This window comes from Scophthalmus maximus, chromosome 10 (genome assembly GCF_022379125.1).
Source record: "Scophthalmus maximus strain ysfricsl-2021 chromosome 10, ASM2237912v1, whole genome shotgun sequence".
NCBI lineage: Eukaryota > Metazoa > Chordata > Actinopteri > Pleuronectiformes > Scophthalmidae > Scophthalmus > Scophthalmus maximus.
In genome coordinates, this window is record NC_061524.1 from 3,438,137 (window position 1) to 3,463,055 (window position 24,919).

A 24,919-nucleotide genomic window follows, 5' to 3' on the forward strand; every position below is an offset into this window, starting at 1 on the left:
AACCTCCACCCTTCCACCTCCACCGAGCGATGGAAGCCTGCAGCTGACACAAACGGACACAAGCTGCATTTCCACGACGGGGACGAGGCGGCTCTCTCCATCGAGAACAGAAACCCCCCCCCCACAAATGTCTCTTTTGAGCGGAGGATACATCAGGATGATGTGCTGAGGCGTCTTTTGCATAGTGATATAATGTTTTGGCATAGAATGAAGGGAATAAACTGCATGGTCAGTGACTAACGGTGTGGGACGCCGTTAGTCACTGACACCGAGGTTGTTACATTTTGGAGTGTCATCCTGTATATCTGTTCCAGGTTTGTTGTAACATTTCACTTAACACCAAACGGGTCAGTGGTAGAGGAAAAGTCAAGGGCTCCCTGGTATCTGTGCTTAACCTCCATGGCTCATCCCCTCGTTCGTCTTTGAGGCGTTTGGCTCTGGGCCCAAGAGGGCGAGTCAACTGACCCGCGCAGCGACAGACGGACGTCGCCTTCCCTGTAGCAACACGGCAACGAGCGTGGCTGAAGATCCACCCACTGCCGGTGCTTCTCCTACACGCACAAGGCAAACAAATCCAAGCAGCAGGTGAAGTCTCACACACACAGAATCACACAGTCACTGGTATTATTCATAACTGAAGATGAATTATAGTCATTTTGTTACATTGAGGCAAAGCCTTATTTCATTTCAACTGTAGATTACACCTCAGTTTGTATCCCAGAGCGTGTATTTTCTGTTTTATGTCTGGATTTGGATTCATGTATTTGAATTGAACACAGCCAAGTGTGCGGAACATCTCCTTCTTTATAGACGTGGCGTTTTGACTCCCGACACCTTCGACATTAATCAGAAACTATAATCATCCGCAAATGATCTCGGCTGGTTGAACAAATAAACACTGCAGACTTGATTTCCACTATGGACACGACACCTTTGTGTGCTGGGGGAGTGTGAAGTGTTAGCAGCTCGTCCCAGTGGCGTTTGTTGATTAGAATGTAAACCAACTGGGCCCCCCCCCCCTCCCCCCCAGTTATCTAACTAGCTAATTACAATCTAATTATTTCAAGGGAGCGAAGTTAACGCGTCACCTTTTGCAAAGTTGTGGAATTGAGAAGGAGACAACGCTGCGGCGAGGTTCGTCATCACAATTGATGGTGGAGCTGTTTGTGCCTGTTTAGGAGAGAAAAGCGAGTTGAACCTGCAAGAGAAGCTGGAACGTCTTTAATTAGAAAACAAGATGAACTGCGAAGAAAGTAAGAGACTGCAGCGGCAACAATTCTAATAAGAATGGCTTTGTAGCTTTTTATTTTTTATTTTTTACACTTATTAGACACTGAAGACACACTGGGCATTTGGCATACAGAAAAAAATACAATGTATAGTCAGATTTTAATTAGATTCGTAGTCCAGCCGCTGTACGCAGAGCTGCACACTCCCTGCTTTGTAGTTCTGCAGTTGCCGGTAGAATCCGGGGTTGGGGCGAGTCGAGGGCCTCGCCTGCTTCACCTGGCTGTACGCATCGCCGAACGGCAGCCCCTCCCTCCACATCAGGTAGCCAATCACCACGGAGGAGGAGCGCGACACGCCGGCGTTACAGTGGACCAAGACCACGCCGCCCTGCGGAAAGAGAAGATTATAAATCTGTTATGTCATTGTAAATATTGCATTTTTATTTTCATTTAACTGGCAGTGTCTTCTACCAACAGTTTCTTTAAATGTCTGTAGATCTTTTCACAAAGTGAAAGACATTCCCTCGGCCGACGTGAAGGTTTTTCCCTCTTGGCTGCTCGTGATTATGATTTGAATGATATGTCGTAAATGCAGCATTGACCTACGGGAGAACGGGTCAAAGTCTGAAATCCCGGTCTTGAATTCAACTGGTTCAAGTGGTCATGCTAAGGAAAAAAAAACCTGAGAAGAAACATGGACTCGTCCCAATTTAAACTTAACGTTCCCTGTGCAATATTGCAACCTAATGAATTCAAAGAAAGTTCAATTATTCATAAAGCAACACCATGGTTACTGTAGATATATTCACCTCCATTGTATAGCAGTTGTAGTATATATATATTTCAGAGGCTTGTATCTGACTATTAAATTATCCACATGGCTCTTTGTTATGTAAAGAATATGAAACATGTTCTAATAGGTGGGTGCAGAGTTCACCACGCTGATGTGGGTCGGGCTTGAAGAGGCATTTAATAACTCATTAAAAATCTGTAATTTCTGGTTCCCCCCCATCTATAAAAGCAGCATTAGACAGAGCACGTAGTGCAAGAACAAATCTGTGTGTGTGTGTGTGTGTGTGTGTGCGTGCGTGTATGCGGCAAAAATCTGCGATATGATTAATATTAATGCTGATGTAATTATTTTACTGCCTAGAGTGCCTGGCTGAAAGTAAACTTTTAAAATTCCAGCCACATCTTTAGACAATGCGTGCAGGCCCACGGCTCCGCTCCGCTCGGCGGCTCGGCGCATTGACACATTTGTCTCTTATATTAAACATGGCGCCTCCCTTCACCTCCCATAACGTCTGAAGCGGTGCCGAACAGAAACTGTTCACAGGACACGTTTGGATTTTCTTCTGGCGTGTCAGTCAATACCCATCGAGGTGCAGAGGATTGAAATTGGCCGAACACGCGCACACACAGCCCTTTGCTGCCGCTGTAATTGACATGCTATCACTGTTATTTGTGCCGTAATCCAATCGGACGGTTCCTCGGGGGGGGGGGGGAGATGCAATCAAGTGAAGCACATATAGAATATACAGAGAATCATATCAGTCTATTACGCGTCTTTCTCTCCGCTCCTCTGTAATATTTGTGGCGGTGTCTGCAGGTCTGTACAGTTGCACATCAGGTGTTGTTTTCCTTCCTCGGCAAAAATACACAAACAAAATGAATAAAACAGGAAACTTCAACTTCTTCTACAGGCCAAAAATTGCCTGAGCTAGATAATCCATCACAGCAAACATGGGGACTTAATTTGGTTTTGTCAGAGTTTCTTGTTTTGCTGTTATTTCATTGCGCCCGGGCTGAGTGTTTTCATATCAGTGCTCACATCACATTATGTTCTGCTTACGGTCAATCTCCTGACACACACGCACACGCACACACGCACACACACACGCACACGCACACACACACACGCACACACACACACACACACACATACACACACACACACACACACACGCACACGCACACGCACACACACGCAGAGATAGAAATGCCAGTCAGTCTCTACCAGGAAATAATCCCTGTACATGCCGCATGTGAGGGGAGGGGGGAAACAAAGTGTGAGCAGAAAAACCCTTTTGACTTTCAACATGAAATGACCCCAGCGTGCTCTTTTAATGGGTATTCCGACCACCCACCTCGTCTTTGTGCCGGGCCCGCAGATAACCCACCGTTGGATGTGTGTACATGCATCACGGTGAGGCGGCGGCGGCGGCAGAAGCGCTGCGTGTGCACACTGACATGTTGAATTAGCCAGCAGATATAAAAGAAGGCATTTCGAGGCTGCACGAGCCTCCTGGGAGAGAGTGGATCCAGAAAGGTCTAAGTGGATTTGACACCTTTTTTCTGTTGGTTTTTTTTTTTTACCTGGTAGAACAACGAAACTCTACCGCGGGTGTTTGTCTACGTCTTGTATTTATGTGTCTGCGTCTACAAATGACAACATGCATTTACCAGAGTAGGATTTTAAGATAAGCTACTCAGACCTTACCTCCACTACATTCCAAAAGGAGATATTGTACTTTTCACCCCAACACATTTGCCCGATTGCATTTGAATATTCAGCAGTAAGTTGGCAAGTAGTCATAATCATCTCTACTTCAACAAACTAGAAACATTTAAAAGCTGCCTATAGAAGAAAAACTAAAAATGTATTAGTTTTTTTCCCCCAAAGTCTGAGCCTGTGGGCCTCCCCCCAGACGACGCTCTTAGTTCATTTGCCTGGTTCTGCACGATTCCTCAGATCATAACCATTTTCTTTTTTGACAGACACTAAACATTTGAGCCTCGACAGCCTGATATTGCCGTCGGCCATAACTTGAGACTACACAGATACTTAAAAAAAAAAGACGCCCCTTATTAGTGTCTGACTCTCAGTGAACAGTGGAATCTCTTGAACCACATCACATGCGTCTAAGCTTTCCCACCAGATCGCCTTTCCAATAACTAACGTAATAACTAATGTAATCAGTTTTTTTTCTCCACTTTCATTCACTGAGCCTCCCCTGAACCTACTTTCCCCCTTCCCTGTGAAAACCTCTGATGTACATTAATCCAATTATACACCACATAAACACACAGGACTGACGGCTGCTTTTACTTTGAAAGGTTTCTCGGCACACTTTGATGATAGCCCTGCTGATTTTGACCTAAAGGATATTATTTTATTTTTACACCACGAAACTGACTGAGATAATCTCGTGTCTGTGAGGTAAATACGGAGCTACAGCCAGTCGGCTTAGTTTAGAATACAGATTGGAAACAGGCCGTCTCTCTCTCTCTCTCTCTCTCCACACACAAAATCCACCTACAAGCACCTCCTCTGAAGCTCGTTAAATAATATGCTGTATCTCGTTTGTTTTGTCTGTGCAAAGACAGATTGAGAGAAATGACAATTTGTCGTTTAACGGGGGGGGGGCTTACACGCTGAACTGCGTCTTAGCCGGGACCGGTTGCAAGTAATGTAGTCACTGGGAGTGGCGTCATACTCAGACGTGAAACTCCAACTCTAACGGCAAGGCAAGATTATTTGTATGGTACATTTCAACAACGAGGCAATTCACGTAAGAATCATCAGCACAAAAGTGGAGGTGTGATAAAGGATTGTGTGAAAGAGCATATTAGATAGACATTAAAAAAGAGATCAGTAGAAACTAAAAGAGGAAAAAGTTACGGTGCAGTGTAAAGACGTGTGTGTCTTTTGGTTTTGATAAAAGGGAGTGGCCAAACAGAAAAGTTTTCAGCCTTGACTGAAAGGAAGTGAGAGCTGCAGGTCTTCTCTGGGAGTCGGTGCGTCTCAGATATGTGGTGCATTGAAAAACAAACTGAACGCTGCTGCGATGTTTTCAACCAGCAGATCAGAAATGTTTACTTTAGCCCTAAACCATTCGGTGCTTTCTAAACCAACAGCAGGATTTTTGAAATCAATAAAAAAAAAAAAAAAAATTTACAGACAGAATATAGCCAGCGTGCAGATCTTGGATCTGCTGAGATTTTCTCCAACAAAAAAGCAAACTTTGAAGTTTGCAAGACTCTTCTTGTTAAAGGTACAGTTTGTATTGCTTGTAGTGTGCGTGCGTGCATGCGTGCGTGCGTGTACCTCTTCTCGCGCCTGGTCTATGAAGGCGCCGCACTCCCCAAAATATGAGGTGATGTCCGTGTCCGGGACGTCCAGGATCTGGAGCGTCTTGTACACCAGCTGATCGGGGAACAGGTTACTCACTCCGTAGGCCACATTTAACACGTGGGACACCTGACGGGTACAAAGACCACGGGAGAGGAAGATGAGCACCTGAGCACCTGAGCTTCATTTACAGTTTATTTTGCATGTTTTGACAGGAGAGTGAGACATAGTCTGTCCGTCAGCCATATTGATGACATGACACGACCTGAACGCGGGTGAGGGAGTGAGGGCAGGAAGACAGAGCGAGAAGGAGAAGAAGAAAAAAAGAGGGTTGACAGGCGGGGGGGGGGGGAAGATGAAGAGGAAAGAGGGAGCAAGTGGGGGGAAAGGAGGGAGAGAGGAGGGGGAGGAATGGGAAATAAGACAGATGGCTCCAATTCCTTTTTCAGTATCTGTCAACTCTCGCTTAAATTTAGCTTACCTCAGAGAGCTACATTCTCCTGCCGCCTTTAGTCTGCTCGCAACATCCACCATTGATTCTTTTCACTCTAGTTAAAGTACCAGACCGCTGCTGTGTGTTTTTTTCTGTCAAAAGTCCTATGAAAATGAATCAGCAATGGATTTATCCTGCGGTACCAACAAGCATCGTGTGTGTATCCACAGCCTGATATACATTCATCTCCTCCCCCTGAGCTCCTCGTCCAAAGAACCAAACCCAGCCGAACCACAATGACACGTTGCTTCATTATCACGGACACAAACCACAGTTATGTGTGTTGATCTCACATATGCTGCTGTAAATACTCAACAAATGCATTATTTACCAATGTTAAGAGTAGAGCTGCAACGGTTAATCAATTAGTAATCGACTACTAAATTAAACGTCAAATATTTTGATAATCGACTAATCGGTTCAAGTAGTTTTTATGGAAAAAAAAGTATTAATTCTCTGATTTTTGCTTCTTAAATGTGAATATTTTCTGGTTTATCACCATTTTGTGACATTTTATGGACCAAACGATGAATTGATTAATCTCTCGATTAATATGATTATGTAAATAATTGTTAGTTGCAGCCCGAGTTTAGAGTCACATTTACCCACACTACAAAGACCACCTTTTTAAAGGAAATTATTGCACCTCAAAATAAAAAAGACTATGCAGCATATTTGTGAGCTGTTTTTTGAAAAAGATTTAAGTGGAGGCATGATTGAACGCCACAGGCGGGACGGGGACGTCAGAAAATAATGAAACAAACTACTGTAGGACACTGTTGGTCTGTTTACAGTTTAAAAAAAAAATTGCAATAATGGCAGCGTTTCCCTTTATTACAAAACAGAATGGTATAGAGAATATTTCATCACTTACTGAGTGTGATTACATTGACACTAGTATCCTGGTTACAACGGAAACCGTGTCTTTCGTTCATCTACATGTTATTTTGGTAGTTTGAACATAAAATAGACTTAAATATTTTGTGTGTCTGTGTTTTGAGAAACCTGGATCTGGTACAGGAGATAAAACGGGGGGACGGACGGACACTAATCGTTTCTCATCATTTGCTCACTTCAAATTGACACGCGAAGGGACGAGTCAATGAGGCAAAATGATTTCATTTGGTTCCACTCACTTTCTGAAACAAAAAACAAGGTGAATGTCTGACTTCCGCAATGCAGCTGATCCACCCCCCCCCTCCCCCCCCCCCCCCCCTCCTCTTCTCATCCATATCTAAAGATCGAGATGGAGAAGCTAAATCGAGCAAGAGTTGCAAATGCGGCAGAGTTCAGGCAGCCGCAAACTGAACCATCATCCTCAGACTGTGCAGGTGAGTCAAGGCGATACAGAAAGTGTGTACGTAATGTGTTTAGCATGTGGAAAGAATAAAAAAACAATCTGGATGATGAGAAAGCTGGAGAATGTAAGAATCATCAATCAAATGAGATGAATAACCAGGTTTCCCACTGTATATGTGCATGTAAATGTCTTCATTGTGCGTCGACTGCGCCGATTACAGATTTGATTTCCTTTTTTTTTTTACTATCAAAGCCTTTTCATTCTCATACAATCGAATGTTTATTAAATGTTTTACACATAAGAGCGGGTTTTTATAAAGTGTTCCTTCGGGGGCCCCCGCCATCATGTCTCCTGGGTTTTAAATGCTATACCTGGGGGAGGGGGGAATTTATGGTTGCTTTGGTTATTAGGCAGCCCAGGTTTCATCCCCAGAAACAGAGAGTGAAGGTATTTGCAATCTCTCCGATTCATCATCCCGGGACTTGCACAGGCAGCAATATGCTCGTGCCTGCGAGCGGCCACTGCAGAGAGGAGTCGTCACATTCCTCTGATGTGGAGGCGCAGCGCTGAGACTCACTGTAATCATTTACTCCCTCTACTGAGCTCCGCTGTCACTGCATGAGTCACGAAGCTCCTCTAGGGCTACTGGCTGGTTGTTGCCGACACACACACACACACACACACACACACACACACACACACACACACACACACACACACACACACACACACACACACACACACACACACACACACACACACACACACACACACACACACACACACACACACACACACACACACACACCCGGCCGCCTCTAATCTCATGTCACCACACATATGATCAGAACACGGGAAGGGCACGTCCACGCTATTGATCCATCTGCACTGACCTTATGTGTCTGCAGGGTGTCGGCGTCGTGGGCTGCATCCTGAGAGCCTGAAAAGGAGAAAAACAACTCTTATTATTATTATTATTATTATGCAAAATAGAAAAATGCGGCCTTTTCATGAGTGAAACAAAATGTTACACTTAATTCATCTTGTACAGCACTGTCAGTGTTAGAGTGATGATTGAAATGCCATGTATTCCTCCAAGTGAGTAGTCATTTAGTTGATAAATACAAAATTCCATCAATTTTGATTATCGATTAATCTTTTAAATCGTTTCTATGTTTTTAAAATTCGCTTTTACAGGTTCTAAAATGTGTATATTTGCCGTGTTCTTGCTTTTTAAAATCAATTTACGCCGAATATCCCTGAAGTTACAAAACAAATGATCTGAAGGCGTCGCCCTGGCCTTTTTTTTTTTTACTTTTACTGACATTTTATAGACGAAACTATGATTTGCTTAACTGTAAAAAAAATGTATTAAAAAAATCAATAGATGAAAGGATATTGAAAACTCTTGCTTAGTTGCAGCCTTATTCCTGATCTAATAAACCAGGGAGGGATCAGCATCTTATAAAGAGAGCAATCTAATCCCATATACTGTAAATACAGAGTTGATAAAAACAGTCAAATCAGTGGATTAAAACGTCAGCAGAAGAAAAACAAAATCCAGAATATATCATTCATCACATCATTCATAACCTTCAGACAGAAAACCTTTTCTGAAACCAACAGTACAACGCCTCAATGCTACAGGAGAAGCAGGAATAGGAATCAGATTATTTGTAGCAGCGGCTTCAAAAAGAAAATGCTGAAATCAGCCTCCAATATTATGTAGAGCTGCAGAGAAGGAATTTTGTAATTTTTCACGAATATAGTGAGCAAAGGGATTTTTTCACGACAGCAGCCTTCATACTGTAAGAGCAAGAGTTTGAATGACTGATGCAGCAGAGGAAGCAGCTCAACGACTAACAGAGGAAATAGAAATGAAAAGGACCATACAGCAAGCCGACCCCGGACGACCGTCTCTGCTGAGACATCACAGACCATCGTCGCAGGACACAGTTTAAGTCTCCTTCAATTTGTGGGGTGACGTCTTCGTGGTGGTCTCAAACAGCTGGATAATTACGTGAGTAGGGACAAATGGGCAAGAGACGGAATCTGATCGCTGGGCTTCAACCAAGATTTACTCCGCAGCAGCCTTGGAGGCGGCGAACATGCCCTCTGCCCGCATTCGCCAGAGCCCCTTTCACATAATGCCAAATTCAAGGGGTTGAGACGTAAATCTAAATCCAAAAGGATGGAGCGTCTCTGGGAACAGGCCGACTCCGACATCAGTGTCGAAGGGGGGGGAAAGATTTAAACTGACACATGGCAGGATTAGGTTAGAGCTTCTTTTTTTCTTTTAAGTATGACATGGGACCAAATTCAGTCCATTAAACATGAGGAGGAGAATCTCAGTCCTCTTTTTCTTCTACAAGGAAATTTCTTTGGAACTCTATTGTATTTTTTGACGTTAATGTCTTTTAAGTGGCTAACTTTGCCCCAAGAGATGGAAAATAAAGTGAGACTATTAATCAGGTCGTTTTTTTCCCCCAGTGCTTAGGATTGATTATGATTTGATTTTTGCATCGATTTTCTTTTCGTGGGATAAAACTGCTGCTCTCCAGTGAGAAAACCACACACCTACACACGGGAACATGTTTGGGTTCAGATCAGATAAAGTGAAGGAAACGGGTCGTTTCGAGAATCAAACCTTTATCGTTAAACGCACAGAGAACAAGTTCCACTGTTTAATGAGCTTCTCTGCTTGTTGTTTTCTTAAATTGCCAACTTCTATGGAACACGACTACTTCAAGTATAAGTTTGACAGTTTTAAAAATAAGGGTTCTTGTCGAGAGGTAGATGAAATGATTGCTACCACTATAATGTCTGTATGGTATGTTTGAAGCTATAGGCAGGGGCTGGTTGACTTAGCTTAGCATATTTACTGTACTTGATATTTACTGTACAGACATGGGAGTGGTATTGAAATTCTTAACGAACTCTCGGCAAGAGAAGAAATATGTGCGTATAACTATTCCGTGGAAATTACATTTTGGAGACAAAGCTTTCATTGGATAGAGACAATTTGCTTTAATAGAAATAATGTAGCCATTTTGCTGTACACAGGTCTGTCAGCATGGTGTGAATTAATTTGTTGATGGATTGCCAGATGGTTTAAGAAAAAAAGAAAAATCGAATCAAAAAGTCTTTTCACTGTCCAAAGGTGGACTGGTGGAGAATGTCAAAAAGACATCTCCAACGACACTGGAGAAGCTCCACAGACGTCTCACAAAGTGGAGCCGATGTTGCAGAGAATAATTAACTCGTATTCTGGGAAATCAGCCGCGGTTTCATGCTATTACAGCAGGACTGAAGGCCTGTTTGGAAGAAAAAAAGAGAAAGCCCTCCCTCTATATAATCTAACAGATGTAATATTTCATTGATCCCTGCTGAGAAATTCTGCCTTTGATTCACTGCAGCCGAGAGGTCAGAGCTCAGCGTTCGGCAACAGAAGTCGAACGGCACCGCAGCAGCGCCGGGAGGGGGATTCAATGACGGGGCCCAAGGACACTTCAGCGGGACATGCTGACATGTGAGGGTGTCGACACCCACGTCCCCTCCAGCGGCAGGGCGGGCGGGATCACCCTGCTCCCTGAGACAAATTCAAAATTAATGACATTGATTTATTCCTTATTAGGAGTTTATTTATTTATTATTAGACGAGAAAAAACGTGACCTCGTGCCTTTGTGGACCAGAATACTGAAGTGACTGAGACGCGGTGAAACTAATACTGTCGGACAATTAAAACCTCACAAGCTCCACTGAGGATTTCCCACTGAAACTGACACTGCGCCGCCACGATCGTGTCATAATATCTGTCTGTGCAACGTGGGCTTGGAGAGGGAGGGTTAGTTAAAACGAAACACTACTCTTCAATGAAAGAGCAGAGACGGATTATTATAATTATTATTATTAGCTGGCAGTCATGACAGGGGCGGGTTGTCCATTAACTGGAAGGTTGGTGGTTTGATCCCCGGCTCCTCCAGTCTGCATGTCGAGTGTTCTTGGGAAAATTAAGAAGTGCTACATGCGGAGGAGCTGTGTGAATGTGATCTGTAGTATAAATCACTTTGAATTATTATTTATAATCATGTGACCAAAGCCACAATCATCACGTTGTGACACGTGAGAGACACAAGTTCAATTCCCTGATGAGGCGGTGAAATATCTTTTTTAAAAATCTGATAAGTGAACCTTGAGTTTTGTGTATTTTTTTTTTTTTTACAGATACTGACACATACTTTAATTACTGATACTTGTGGCTTTTGTGGCTTTTTAAAAATCAGATATTTGTCCTTAAACATCAGCCTCAGAAGATTGGGGATTTGAGCTGAAGTACTTTTTCTGAATACTTAATATATTCTCAAATAAGTTCTTTGGCCTTCTACTTCTAACTCAGAAGACTAGTGGTGATGTACTGCTCTCAGCTGGTATAGCTCTAATCCTTTGCAAAATATTCAAGGTAGCAGTAGGTGAATAGTTTGAAGTTGTGACACTTACCCATTTGGTTGGTGAAATAATGGTTGTGGTTTTATAGTCGTAGCATTAGAAGGATACTGGTACAAATTTTAGTGGTGAAAGACATAAGAATGGTATGTACTAATGGCAGAGTGTTGGTAATTTTAGTGGATGTAGTAGCTACAGTAGTAGTAGTAGTAGTAGTAGTACTAGGAGTAATATTCATATATTACCCAGCAGTAGAAAGGGTCTAACGACACCCACTTGAAGGTCCAGACTTTTATCTTCTACAAATCCACATCCACTTCCCTCCTCCAGCTCCTCCACCAGCTCCACCTGCTCTCCCTCGCCACCATCGCTCCTCCTCTCCAGCAGCTTCCTGCCCGTCACCGTGGTAACGCGTGTGCACTGTTTCTTCAGGCGGTTTTTGGAGAATCCTTGGATCTCCTGACCCAGAGAATGCATCGCACCGGGGTGTGCGGCTGAAAAAAAAAACAGAGGCCACAGTGGGCAGCATTAACACTGGTTAATAAAAATAAACTACCAAAACACACCAAGTTAGTTTGTAATGGTCATCTCTAAAGAAATACATACACCGGTTTCTTTACAGAACTTATGACTTTAATATGTACTGTAGATTTATGTTACACAGACTAACGACAACCTAAAATCTGAATATGATAAGTGGGTTAACTTGACTCTATGGTGCATTTACCTCAACAGCTAACTTTTAACATTGAGGTATTCGTACTTTTGTGGTACTTTCTATCCCACTACATGTCAGAGGTGTTGATGCTGTACTTTTGATAGCACAAGATTTATCTGATAACTTGCAAGTTACTTTGTAGATTCACATTATTAGACATTAAAATATATACAACAAATAGATTATGATGCTGAGTATAGGCGGGAATTTGCATTCTAACAAAGATATACTCCATATTGCATCAGTCAAAATCAGAATCAGTTTTACTGCCAGATAGGTAACAGGATACATACAAGGATTTATTTTTGGGGGGGGGGGGGGGGGGGGTGTTATTAAGGTGCATGTAGCAGTCAACATACATGCACAGAATAAGCAAAAGAATATATAATAAAATAAAATAAAATATAAAATAATATAATAAAATAAGATTAAATTAAATTCACACTAGTTACAATAAATGTACAGTAAATATCGGGGTCACAGATGGTTAAATGTGAGTCAATAATTGCATCCCACCAACATCATATACTTTAGTATGAATTATGCATAACTAGTACTTTTTTAATTTTGGTACTAGTTGAGTGAAATGTTGAACGCAGGACTGTTGCATGTAACAGAGTATTTCTACGCCGTGGTATTTACTGTACTACTTATCTGAGCACGTCTAATGGCTGACTCTGAAGAAACCCTGGTCTTTGTCCTGCTCCGTCTAGACACCCACCTGATGGGTTGAATTCAAGGAACAACCCCGGGAAGCGTTAGATTGTCGGTGCTTTAAGGCTAAACGTGACCACACTACGTTTACTACAGGGAGAGAGACAGAAATCTACTGTTCTGCAGCGACACACAGATTCAACACACACTGACGCGTCAGCTGAGTCGGAAGCTACGTCAACGACACTACACGATGCGTTCGATGACCCGGGAGGAAAATAGTAAATGTTACGCGCTTACAATAAACTTTGATGTCATTATCATTATTGACAATTTGGAAAATTAGACATTTATACAGTTAAAATAAACTCTGAGCATACTGCTTTGCTAGTGGATGCTTAAAAAAAATAATGGTGCATCAAAGCATGAAGACAGGCCGGAGGGGAAAGTGAACAGTTCAGCAAAAAATATGCAGTTTGACAAAAAAGCAAGAAATACTGGATTCAAAATTTTACTTAAGTAACAGTATAAAAATACTAGCATCAAAATATACCCAAAGTCCGAGAAAAATCCCATGATTGAAAGAAAAAATCTACAGAGCTCATGTTTTTTTCCAGGAGAATTCCCTGACACAGAGAAACATGTTTGGTTTTTTTCAATTTGCAAATGTGCAACAAATTAGCACAAAAAGACGAATGTGTGGATTCAACTCATTGTCCATCTTCTAGACCCGCAGGCTACAAGATGGAGGATAGAATGCTTGTCATAGCTGATACTGTAAGTGAGTGCAAATGAGTCGCGCAGGTTATCAATGGTTATTAATTCACATCAGGGGGAAAATGCCTTCTCATGTGAATATCAGTATCCTGACAGGAAAATATAAAAAAAATAGAAAAAGACTAGTATTCAGACGTTACCCCTAATTGACCATTAATATTTGAATATAAATTAGACATGTCTACATATTAATTTTAGAATATTTATATTGTTATAATCTACATATATTTTACAACTATATATTTTTCTATTTTTCTTGACCTATCGGCTTGTACACATCAATTGTATGTTTATGTTTGTGCGGCTTTAATGCCTATGTTTTTTCGCTGTGTGTCCATGTGTGCCTCCCTGTACGTTATAATAATGTATTATCAAATGTATAATAACAATTTCTCTGTATGCACGAAACATACTAGGCCAATCTACCTTAATTCAGGGCTGGCCCTAATTTAAGAATCAGAGTTGGGAGAATTCCCACAAACGAGGGGTGCCTGAACGCGGCGGGAGCCAGCCTCGTTGTGAGAACCAGGACAACTCCTCATCCCTGCGACCGAGGAGACAGGCAGGGCGACGGTGGGGTGGAGCACAGGAAGCCGCGGTCCCCGACCACCTGAACATGGGCGAAATCTAACCACCACATCAAGCACTGCTTCCTCTATCCACCTTGCCTTTTTCTTTTCCCTGGCGTGTTGGAGATCTGTGAGACCGTTTTCTTCCGTTCAATTCCCGGACTGAGTAGGAGGTTTCACCGACAGGAAGAGAAGATGTCTCGGGGAGTGATCCAGCCCAGCCAGCAGAAGCTGGCGGAAAAACTCACCATCCTCAACGACAGGGGCATCGGGATGTTGACCCGTGTTTACAATATCAAAAAGGTTCGCACGCACACACACACACACGCACACACACACGCACACAGTTCTATCCTCCATTAACCACACGGGGACTTGTCAGCAGATCCATCACAGATAAACGGATCCTCACCTGCATCCCGAGCGACTGTCAATATCAATGTGAATGCTTGATAAGCTCGCACCAGATCTACTCTAAGCGTCGACGTTAATAAACCCGCGTGTTTTTTTTATTCACCATCTTGTGTTTATTGTGCATTTTAAACGGATGCAAAATGCGTCAACTTACGTTATCCCGACATGTTTTCGCCCTGGGAGCAGGATGTTAGCACCGCTAGCCACAGAGCTAGCGGTTAGCTTGCGGTAAAGTCGCCCGTCGTTTTTATATATTTTTTATACGGTTTTATTGTTTTCCATTTAGATCAAACACAAACGCGGACAACTTATTAGAAGTAAAAAAAATTAGATACTAAAGAGAAATAGTAGTCGAAACACGTACGCTGTCAAAACGAAGCTACCGACACCGCGAGGCCTGCTGCGGCGTTGGTAGCTGCTAGCTACCGTCGGCGGGTTAATGGCGGCTGCTGGCTAAAGCTAGCAGCTAAAGCTAACAGTCGGGCGTCGTCTCTGCTCCACGACAACACACCAAACCACAGATTCAGCTGAAACCACTCACTTGTATAAAATCTAACTTAATGTTCTTTTTCTTTTTTTTTCTTTCTTTTTTTTTTACAAATAATATAAGCTGGTGTATGGCTTCACTTAGCCTGCTGCTCAAGTTGTAAGCAAATAAAGCAAAAGCAAACATAAAGGCTGGTAATAATTAGCACCTTTTATCGAATTATCATTAACTTCAGCTTCAGGCCCTTTACACCAAATCAATTAATCACACCCTATTATCAGCAGTGGTGGAAAGTAACTCAATTTTGAGATCCTTTATACTTTATTTAATTATTTCTATGTTGTCTTTCCATATTATTGAACCCCAAAACATTTAAGAGGGAAATATTATATATATATATATATATATTTATATTCATATATTTATATATTTATTGATTGATTGATTGATTGATTGGGTTTGGCTTGTGATATTTTTATTAAACACATTCTGGTTTGGGGCTCCTTTTTATGTTTCTAAAATATTAGCAGTGCCGGATATTTTCATTTAAATATCAAGAGGCCAATTATTTCGCTTGAACTCAAACACCATAGGGAATTAATTGTCTATTATGTTTTACACAGTTGTGTGTTAATTGTTGTTAATCCTTTTTTTCTCTCTTATTAATCTTATCTCATGACCCCTCAGATTCATCCCGTGACCCTTTGTAGGGCCCTGGCCCCTTAGATTGGGAACCACTCATCCAAACTACCTTTCCATAAAGTAATTAAAAGTGTCTCAAGCTACAACAATAAAAATGCTGCTTACACATTGCTGCAGCAGTATTAATAATTTAAAAGGATTATTATATACATAATAATATATCGGCCACAGGGGGCAAGTTAAGGCAGAATAAATATTCAAGTGCATGTAGGTGATTGTCCTCCTGCACATTTACAGGAGTGTGATAAAGAGTATTATTACACCGTTGTATTGATACTTTTACTCAAGTAATAATCAGAATACTTCTTCCACCACTGGTTATAATACTTCAATGTGATGACTAAAACCAGTAGATCCTGACCAGTAGACAAAAATACAAAGAATTCAATGTACCAAATAGAATATATATAAATGTCATAACTTTAGCCGCGTAAACTTTGAAACCCATGATGGACTTGTTGGTTACCTGGTGATTTACTAGTTTCACCCACTGTTATTCTAAATATTTTAAATTGATTATTCTTATCATCACATATATATTTAGCTATATACATCATAACTGTGCAATAGACACATGTAAAGTATAACACATTTGTTATTGTTTCTGACTTGTAAATGTGATGCTCAATGGTTTTTGTGTGCGAGGAAAAGAGTCCTGGGTCTGTTTGTGTGGGACGAGCCTTTGTGCTTGGGTGTGTATGATGAATTTATAAAAAAAAAGAAAAAGAGGGAGAGAGTGAAAGAGGTCAGTTTTATGTCCTACTAAAGTTTTAGAGAGTACAGAGTAGACATTAAGATGTCTGAAAGCCCATACTGTGCCTTATTGATTGGGATTTGAGAAGTCCTGTACTGTTTGGCTGTTATTTCGAAAGCAACAGGATTTTTGTTGCCGTCTCTGAAGGCCCCATGAGTCCGTTATCATCGGCCAATTTGATTTTTTAATTTAAAACCATAAGAAAATTGAAACCTTTTTATCTTCCAGTGTTAACGTAGCTGTGTTTTTAGTCTCTGTAGAAGTCAGAAGACAGTATGTGCAGTCAGACACAATCACAGAGATTTTGCTGCTGATTTACTCTCCTTAATACGCCCTTCCTTTCCTCCCTCCTTCCTTCCTTCCTTCCTTTTTCTTTTTTGTCTGTCCCATCATCATCATCTTCCTATCTATCCTGATCCGCCTAACCATACGGCTTCTGAACATATCCACACTTAAATGATGTTCCATGTTTGTTTGTTTTTTATACTTTCTTTTACCTTGTGAATATTAGCAAACGTTCCAGCATCCACTAGCATTAGCATCCCAAAGCTAGAAATTAATTAACCGGGACAGTAATCTGTGATACAATCAGGCGGCTCCTTCTGGACTGATTTGGAGACTAGTTCAATCACTTTATTTCTGAAATTTCTCAACATATTCCCTGATAAATTGCTCACAAAATTGCTCAAATTTATCATCAGTGGAGTAACTGTATTAAGTTTCTAAGTGAAAACACAGGTGACACTCAGTTGTTTGGTTTCTGCCTTTGGGAGAGAGCAATTCACGGTCGCTAACGGTAACATCATCATCATCATCATCATCCAAGATCACAGCAAAGTTCTTTTGCATTTAAACTATATTCATACTCATTACATAACCACTGACTAGCTGCAGTAAACCTTTTAAATCAGCTCCTCAAATTTCCTTAACAGTCACCTTTGTTAATCTTGGCTGAGTGGCATTAAAAACTTTTCATTTGCTGTGCTTATCTTTCAGCCAACGGATCGTCTAACATCATATTTTTGTCTTGCACACAGCGCTTACATGTATTCATTTTCCTTAATCTTGCCTATATGCAGATAAATCTCCTCAGCTATTATGCAGTTACTATAAAATATGTCTTTTCCAATTCACTAGGACTACAGTTAAAAAGCAGGATAGTCCCTTTCTGCAAGGGGACAAACACAGTGAAATGTATTTTTTTTTATCAGCAGTAGGATCGACTGTCACATTAGTTGAATGCTACATTTAGATGTGATGCTTATAAAATGTTCAGTTTTTGTCAGAACTCGTTTAAAAGCAATGTTCATTTTTAGGCTGGAGCTTGTTCCGCTTTTTTCAGACGTAAGATTTAAATGTCTGCAAAAGTAGGTAAGTTAAATAAATGCGTCCCGGACTCAAGGATATTTTTGTATTTAACAAAGGAATGTCTCTTGAAGGGCTTTTTCATGAAAGTACATTATATCTTACAGCAGTAGGGAGGGAGATCCAGAAACAAATTAGCTTACACTGTCAGTGAGCACTTTATTAGGAACAAAAGGAATATTTCCGACATCTAGTGGAATCCATGCCACGAAGATCGGAGGTTTTTTTTAAGAGTGAAGGAAGGAACTACCCCATTATTAGTGCGTTGTTCTTAATAAAGTGCTCGGTGATGGTGTAACAAGTGTAATGCAGTGTTCCACTGCTCTTACCTACTGCTGCAGGTACTCTCATCAGGTCTTACAGAAGACGGTATGGACTATCCCAAGTTTTTTTCCACCTGTTTTTATCTTTTTTTAATTTTTCTGAAAAATACTAGTTGTTCTATTTGATGATGGTTTGTGTGACATCAGGATTTTCTTCTTTCTCTTGCTGAAAGGTGCCGACATTTTCGTCTGCTCTTTTTTTTTTTTTTTTTGCTTACTTTTTTCTGCCCTTTTTTAATTTTTTTTTTTTTTTTTGGTGCCCAGAATTCACATGGGGCATCCGTGCAACATGGTCGGCCATTACTCGCATATGAATAATTACAGGTTGACATTTAATGAAGGGCACTCCTGATTACTTGGGGCATTTTTGTTTTACTCCTCATTTTTAATTTCTAGAGCATTTTACGAGCTGTTAAGGGCAAGTTGCTGAAAACCCCCTTTCAGTTCCTCATGGTCTGAATGACTTGCTCCTCAGGGAAAAATTAAATATAATTTTTTTTTTTAATCTCTGATTTTAAGAGACAAAACTCAGTTGTAAGGTAACACACGAGTAGTCGTAGCAGACCTCTAAATGTGAACTGTGCAAAAAAGAGAGTCCCTTCTTCTCACCGGTGCTCAGTAATGCAGCCTGACTGCACATAAATCCAGAGTAATATCTGTAATACCTAATATGGGAGCCAGTTATTCACTGGAGAATCGATATTAGATGTGTTGGGGATCAAATTAGAGTATATTTAAAATGCGTTCTGAAGAAATGTGGGTAAAGTGTCAATAACTCACTCATTTTGTCTCCCTGTGTTTTCCTTAACTGTTCTTGTTCCTCCTTTTTTTTCTTCTTCTTCCCAAGAAGAAAATGAACAGATAGAAAAAACGATCAATCGACAATGTTTATTCAATCAAGCATTTTAACTTAATGCTTAATTTTAATAATCATAGTCATTTAAAGTTAAACTGTTAACAACCTGGTGATAATTTTCTCTAATCACCTCAAGGCTGTTTGTTTTTACAACATGATAAAACTTGTGTGGCACAATCATCAACATTTTGCATTTTTTGAGAGAACGTTGACAAATATCCATCATATAACCAAATTATATTGGTCTAGTTTTTTTTAATTGTTACACAAACACACAACAATCTGGATGCATTTTCCTATATGTCAGTTGGTGGACAAACTATGTAATTACTGTTTCTAAATTATTGATCAAAACCAACCCTAGTTTGGTATTCCTGTACTTTTAATAACAGCTTACATCAACCAGTGTATTGTCTTGGCAGATGTATTAGTCTCGAGTTAGCAGAACCATTATTAAGCATCTAATTGTTGCTCTTTTTCCCCCGAACTACAACAATACACCCAGTTTTACTCCACATGAAGCTTCATGATAATCCTGCTTTCTGCCACTTCACCTCCAGGCTAAACCCACTTTCCACTTAATGCTATTATGACCAGACTCCATTAGAAATGTACAACACAGTACAGGACCTGGCTGTTTTTTTTTTTTTTTACTCTTTACTCTGTCCAGAAACAAGGAAATCGTGCTGCTACACATCAGTATAACCACGAAATGATAAAATCTCAACATGTGTAATCGCAGCATCAGCAGCAATGAAGCGCCCAGTGCTTCAGTTTTGAGGGAGCGCTGCATCGTCAGTTAGTAAGCAACAGACATGGAGCAGGAGCGTGGAGCGACTATCGCAGGGTCCGAACTTCTGCCTCCTCACATTTCTGTATTAAGACAGTGGTGCTGCCGACAGCCAGAAACGTCGGCCTTATTATCTCAGCACATTTCCGCTGTCCTCAAATGGAAATGTTATTTTTATCGCGTCTGGGTGCGTGGGTAGGGACACTACACCTCGCGTCACTGTCGAGGTGGCGCGCGCTATAACAAGTGTTACTGTAGTCACATATTTGGCGCAGCATGTGTTGTTTTATGTGTTGTGTTGAAAAGAAAATAACAGACTGAACATGCAGAAAAATACCTGTACAAAAACAAAAACAGTTGTCAAAGACATGCGTGTGTGTGTGTGTGTGTGTGTGTTTGTGTGTGTGTGTATTTATGAGTGTGTGTATACCACTGATGCAGCAGTTTGTCTGGGTGGGCTCTTTGTTTTGATTTCTTCTCTTCTTCTCTCCGTTCCAATGCTTCCCCCCTTCTCCTATGCAGCAAGGACAAGTTTGGAAGGTTTGCAAAGTTTATCACCTTCCACTGATGAAACCCCTCCCTCGTCACCCTTCCTCAGCTTTCTCCTCTTCCTCCTCTGCTCCTCCTCCCTTCCCCTCCTCTCCTGCTCCTGGCTACCTGTACTGATCTGTTGGTCTTCCTCCTTTGTGCCTCACTCCTCCTCCTCCTCATGTTCGAGTCAGGCTGGGCTCAGTTACCCCACAATTGAACGTGAATGTAATTCATTCATGTTATGATGCAGCATTCACACGCACATTGTTTGTCTGTGCTATAATTGGGAACAGAAAGTTGTTTTTTCAGTCAAACTGTTGACAAGTGGCCATTGCACCAGAAAAAAATTGAAAGTTTTTGCACTCATGGTCAAAAGTTTAGAAAATCTGAATTAAAAATTTCTGTTTTGATGAACCATATCAATTTTATGCATTGATGCTGATGCAGGTGACACATTGCCCATCTGCTTTGTATGTTCTGATGTTTATTACAAGCCACCAATCGATCGCCTTGTGAAGCCTAGAAAGTTTTTACTGCATAAATAACCTGCCTTGGCAGATTTACATCTGCATGACCCCAGACAGCACGTAGGTGTCCTGGTGGAGAACAAGTGCACTGATGCTGCTGACACATGCAAAAGGATGAAGTGAAGATGAAGTGTGTTGGACTGCCAGCAGGCAGGCACTCAGGCAGTCAGCCAGCTCTTAGCAGGTTTCAGTGGCTCTCTAGTGGCTCCCTCTCGAATCACGTGAGACCATCCATCCTTTGGAAATTATTATTTATTTGTTTTTTTCTTTTTCTGCTGCAGTAAATCCGTCCTTTGTGAAAAAAGAGAGCTCACTGTGAGGAACGGCAGACAAAAACAAATGCATCCCAGCGAGGAGTGACAAGTTTGTTTTACGAGCGAGGGTTTACTTGGGGGATTTACGGATTTGCCGTAAAGATGCCACGGGGTGTTTTGAATATTTTATCCTGTAATTAGCAGCCGTAATTAGTTTTCAAATGTAGGTTTTCCCTTTGCCCAGTCCTGTCTGTTTCCAGAGTCCCCTGCCATATGCTGGGTCAGTGTGTGTGTGGGACCCATAGAGGAGCTCAGCTGTTAATTGCTGTACCTTGAGTGGAGGAATGATGGTGGAGGCGAGACTCAGGTCTGTTCTGGTATCCAGGCAACGGCTCCCTTACTCCTCCCTGACCACTACTGATTCTCAGCTTATTCCCATGCCCTCCCCTGTCATTCACTGCGCCCAGCCCCCCCCCCCCCCAACCCCCTCCTCCTCTTCCATCCATCCTTCCATCAGCCCCCACCCAAACCCAGCCAGCCAGCTTATTGCACTAGCTTCCACCACCACTAATAGACAATGCCATGCCATATAAATGATTGATAAATCTGATGCTAATAACTTAGGTTGTCAGTTTTGTCCTCAACTTCTGAAAGTAAAATAGTCTATAGTTCAGTAACTGAGGCTAAACCGCCTGTTGAGATGCTGTATCTACAAACATTTAGCTAGGTCTAAAGTATATGCTAGATTCAAAATAAGAAACCGTTTTCAAAATTTTTATTTTGGAGGTTTTGCATGTTTTGGCCCATTAATGACAATTCATGTGTAACTATAACTGCACATCACTGCCAGTCATGATTCAAAGCAAGTGTTTTTTACATCACATGTTCGTCAATGTGTTGCCTCGACCTCGTTGTCCGAATCATGTCATCGTCATCTGCAAATGCAGTCGTCAGAGGAGACGCTGTGACCTTTTGTTGCTTTCAAGTGCCTGTGGGAATTTCTGAATCTTCAAGTCAGTTGTCACAAACAAAGTTAAACCAGAAAGACAGATGATGATGAGAAGTGGGAATAAGGTTCTTGCATTATAAAAGATATATATTATATATCATTTCTAAAAGAAGGCTGTTTCAGAACCTTTTAGTTTTGAGTTTGGGCTAAAACTTTAAAAAACAAACAGTTCTTTGATTCAGCTTACCAATGTTAACCCAACAGTGGTTTTTACTCCACAGTTCCCCGGTGTGAGTCAAAGGGTAACTACCTTTTTTAGTGGCCCAATGTAGAGACTAGTCTGTGGCGTAGGGCGTGGCTTAGTCCTGTGTTTACGAAAAACAGCTCGTGCTTCCATTTGCATGGATTCCACAGTCAGATCTTGATTCCTTGTTAATACACCTGGTTATAAAAAATCCGCCCGCCGCTCACACGCCTACACAGATTTTCTTTTGGTCAGTAGCTGTTGTTGTCAACAAGCGGCCGCACTGACGATAAGCTGTTGGAAATCTGGGTCAAGTGTGTGAGAAGTGGGCGCCAGGAAACGAGCTGAGACTCGACGGTCCAGTCGTCTGTGCCATTGATGAGTGTTGAAACCATGTCGGTGGTGTGTGTTTCTTCTGTGTCGAATCCCCCTCAAGTGTCCCAGTGTTTTGTGATTTTTTTTGAGGTCCCGCAGCAGTAGTTGTGTTTCAGAAGCAGCACTCCCTGTTTCAGAGTAGACTCTCTTTTTTTCCGACGATTTAAACTCTAATAATAAAAAATTTAAATAATTCACCATGTTGAATTATAACTGATCCAAAGTGGGAGCAGGTGCTGATTAGGGGTTTCATGTTAAACCTTGCAGGGAAACTGGCAACATCCACAAAAAGTGGCTCTGATTTCATTCTTTAGTCGTCATCTCTACATTTTAAAGAGTGATGCAACTTTAAATTCTCAGTGGCACTGATCTCTGTGGTTTGAAGGTTTCCAAGTCTTGTCGCGCTTGATGCCACAGATGCCAAGAAAAAGTGACAGAAGCGAGTTGAGTTTTCCTTCCCGTGTGTCGTCACGTTTGAATTCCCAGGTAGTGAGTTGTGTGAACCAGCATGCGTTGACGTTTGTGGTTTCATTTCGCACTGGCCCGCTGCTGGAAGTATTTTATTTCAGTGCCACGCAAACTGAAATCCGTGGTTGATGGTTGTGGCGTTGCTCCAAGCCCGTTGGTTCACTAGCTGTGGTGTGTAGGAACATCACATTGATGGCGTAGTTTTGTGTCGTAGTAGAGTTCATTTTCGTAACTTCATGTTACTTTTTACGTCTTTTTTCCCCCCCTAAATGTGTGCTTCCACTTTCTAAACTTAAACCTGAACCACGAGGAACTGAATCCTCAGAAGGGTCAAAGGCACCGACCCCCCATTCTAGGATCGTTCCTCCTCCATTCACTCTGTTTAACGGCACATGCATGGACCACATCTTTCCCCCTCCCATTCACTGCGACACGACCCCATGATGCATGAGCGCTGTTGCTTCCTGCCAGAGTCAGTCAGGGGCCGTCAGGAGAAGATACTGCGACACCTGTTGAGGACTAGTTGAGAATATTAATGAGGTGATTTTTTTTCTTCTTTTTTTTTCGTGAAAAATGCAGCTCTGCAGATGCAGCGAAGTGATTAAAAAATGCCGCTGCTCTGCAGGAAGTTGAGCTCACGTAGGTGCAGATGACAGGACACATTCAGAAAAGGGAAATTTCTCTCCCGACTCTTTCCTCACTCTGACATTTCTCTTGAGTCATTTCTCGTTTGACCTCCCCCTTTTTTTAAGTTCTCCCCTTTTTTTCTTCCGCTGTGTATTTCTCTTTCTCTTCTTCCACACTCTACCCATCCATCACTCTGCCTGTCATGCAGTGGCACTAACCGGTGACGGCTCGGAGACACGGTTTGAAACCCAAACCCTCTCGTTACCTGGAACTCTCAGTGGTTCTCAGCATTTCTGTGTTGTGGATAACTCTTGCCTCAAGTTTAGATGGTTAATATTTGGGCTGCAACTAACCATTAAAAATTATTGATTAATCTATTATTTGCTTGATTAATTGTTAAATTTATAAAGCATCACGAAACAAATGAATTATTTCCATGGCAATGTCCAGGAGCCTATAACAATGATTTATCTTTCTGGCAGCCAACGCTGAGATCAATTTGATAAAAAATAGGACAGGGCCTGACCGATTTATATCGGTTGGCCCATAATATTAATATATCACAAACATATCAGCATCAGCGCGTATGTTTACCGATATGAAATCTTTTCATGTACAGAATAAACAATGCAGAAAAAATGTGCGTTTATTTTTAGATTTTCCGTAAAAAAATTAATTAACGTTTATTTTCTTATTTCAAGTTTTATATATTGATTGTATTTGTGTTTTCTTTTTATTTGTAGTTATTTATGATAACGTGTATGGTTAACCTAAAATATCAAAGCTCAATTACATTTTTGTCGAAAAGGTTTGAAAACAATATCTTCAGAATCGACAGATTTTTAATATATATATATATATGGCCGATGTTTTGGTATCGGAAAATTATTGGAAAAATAGTAGAAGTACAGTTGAGAAATTGTAACCATTAAATATT

The 24,919-nt window shown here is 41.3% G+C and overlaps 2 protein-coding genes across 10 annotated transcripts in view; one reads left to right on the forward strand and one right to left on the reverse strand.

The window, feature by feature from the left end:
- Nucleotides 1-1,276: 1,276 nt before the first annotated feature.
- Nucleotides 1,277-15,237, reverse strand: LOC118283911 (dual specificity protein phosphatase 19-like). Of its 5 annotated transcripts, none has more exons than XM_035606353.2 (5): nucleotides 15,095-15,237; nucleotides 11,844-12,092; nucleotides 8,048-8,094; nucleotides 5,338-5,490; nucleotides 1,277-1,617 (listed from the first exon to the last, which is right to left on the reverse strand). In XM_035606353.2, exons 2-5 carry the CDS (start codon nucleotides 12,073-12,075, stop codon nucleotides 1,390-1,392), a joined length of 660 nt encoding a protein of 219 aa, XP_035462246.1. In that variant the 5' UTR covers nucleotides 12,076-12,092; nucleotides 15,095-15,237; the 3' UTR covers nucleotides 1,277-1,389. The 5 variants fall into 5 exon arrangements, with proteins under 5 accessions (XP_035462246.1, XP_035462244.1, XP_035462245.1 ...); XM_035606351.2 differs by lacking the exon at nucleotides 15,095-15,237 and adding an exon at nucleotides 14,885-15,085; XM_035606352.2 differs by lacking the exon at nucleotides 15,095-15,237 and adding an exon at nucleotides 14,416-14,545.
- Nucleotides 14,485-24,919, forward strand: part of nckap1 (NCK-associated protein 1) — a 28,175-nt gene continuing 17,740 nt past the window's right edge. For 3 of the 5 annotated variants that reach the window (XM_035606340.2, XM_035606342.2, XM_035606341.2), the window contains exons 1-2: nucleotides 14,495-14,619; nucleotides 20,530-20,547. In XM_035606340.2, coding sequence (XP_035462233.1) covers nucleotides 14,512-14,619; nucleotides 20,530-20,547 — 126 coding nt within the window. In that variant the 5' untranslated portion in view covers nucleotides 14,495-14,511. Of the gene's footprint in view, nucleotides 14,620-20,529; nucleotides 20,548-24,919 lie in introns of all 5 variants that reach the window. The other 2 variants (XM_035606343.2, XM_035606344.2) reach the window with 1 other exon arrangement.

Excerpts from the sequence above, each read along its gene's own strand:
- LOC118283911 (XM_035606353.2), bottom strand. The coding sequence starts at position 12,075 with ATGCATTCTCTGGGTCAGGAGATCCAAGGATTCTCCAAAAACCGCCTG. Across the intron at positions 8,095-11,843 it reads TAGACCCTTTCTACTGCTGG|GCTCTCAGGATGCAGCCCAC; the intron begins GTAATATATGAA and ends TCTCCTTTTCAG. Across the intron at positions 5,491-8,047 it reads ACACCCTGCAGACACATAAG|GTGTCCCACGTGTTAAATGT; the intron begins GTCAGTGCAGAT and ends TGTACCCGTCAG.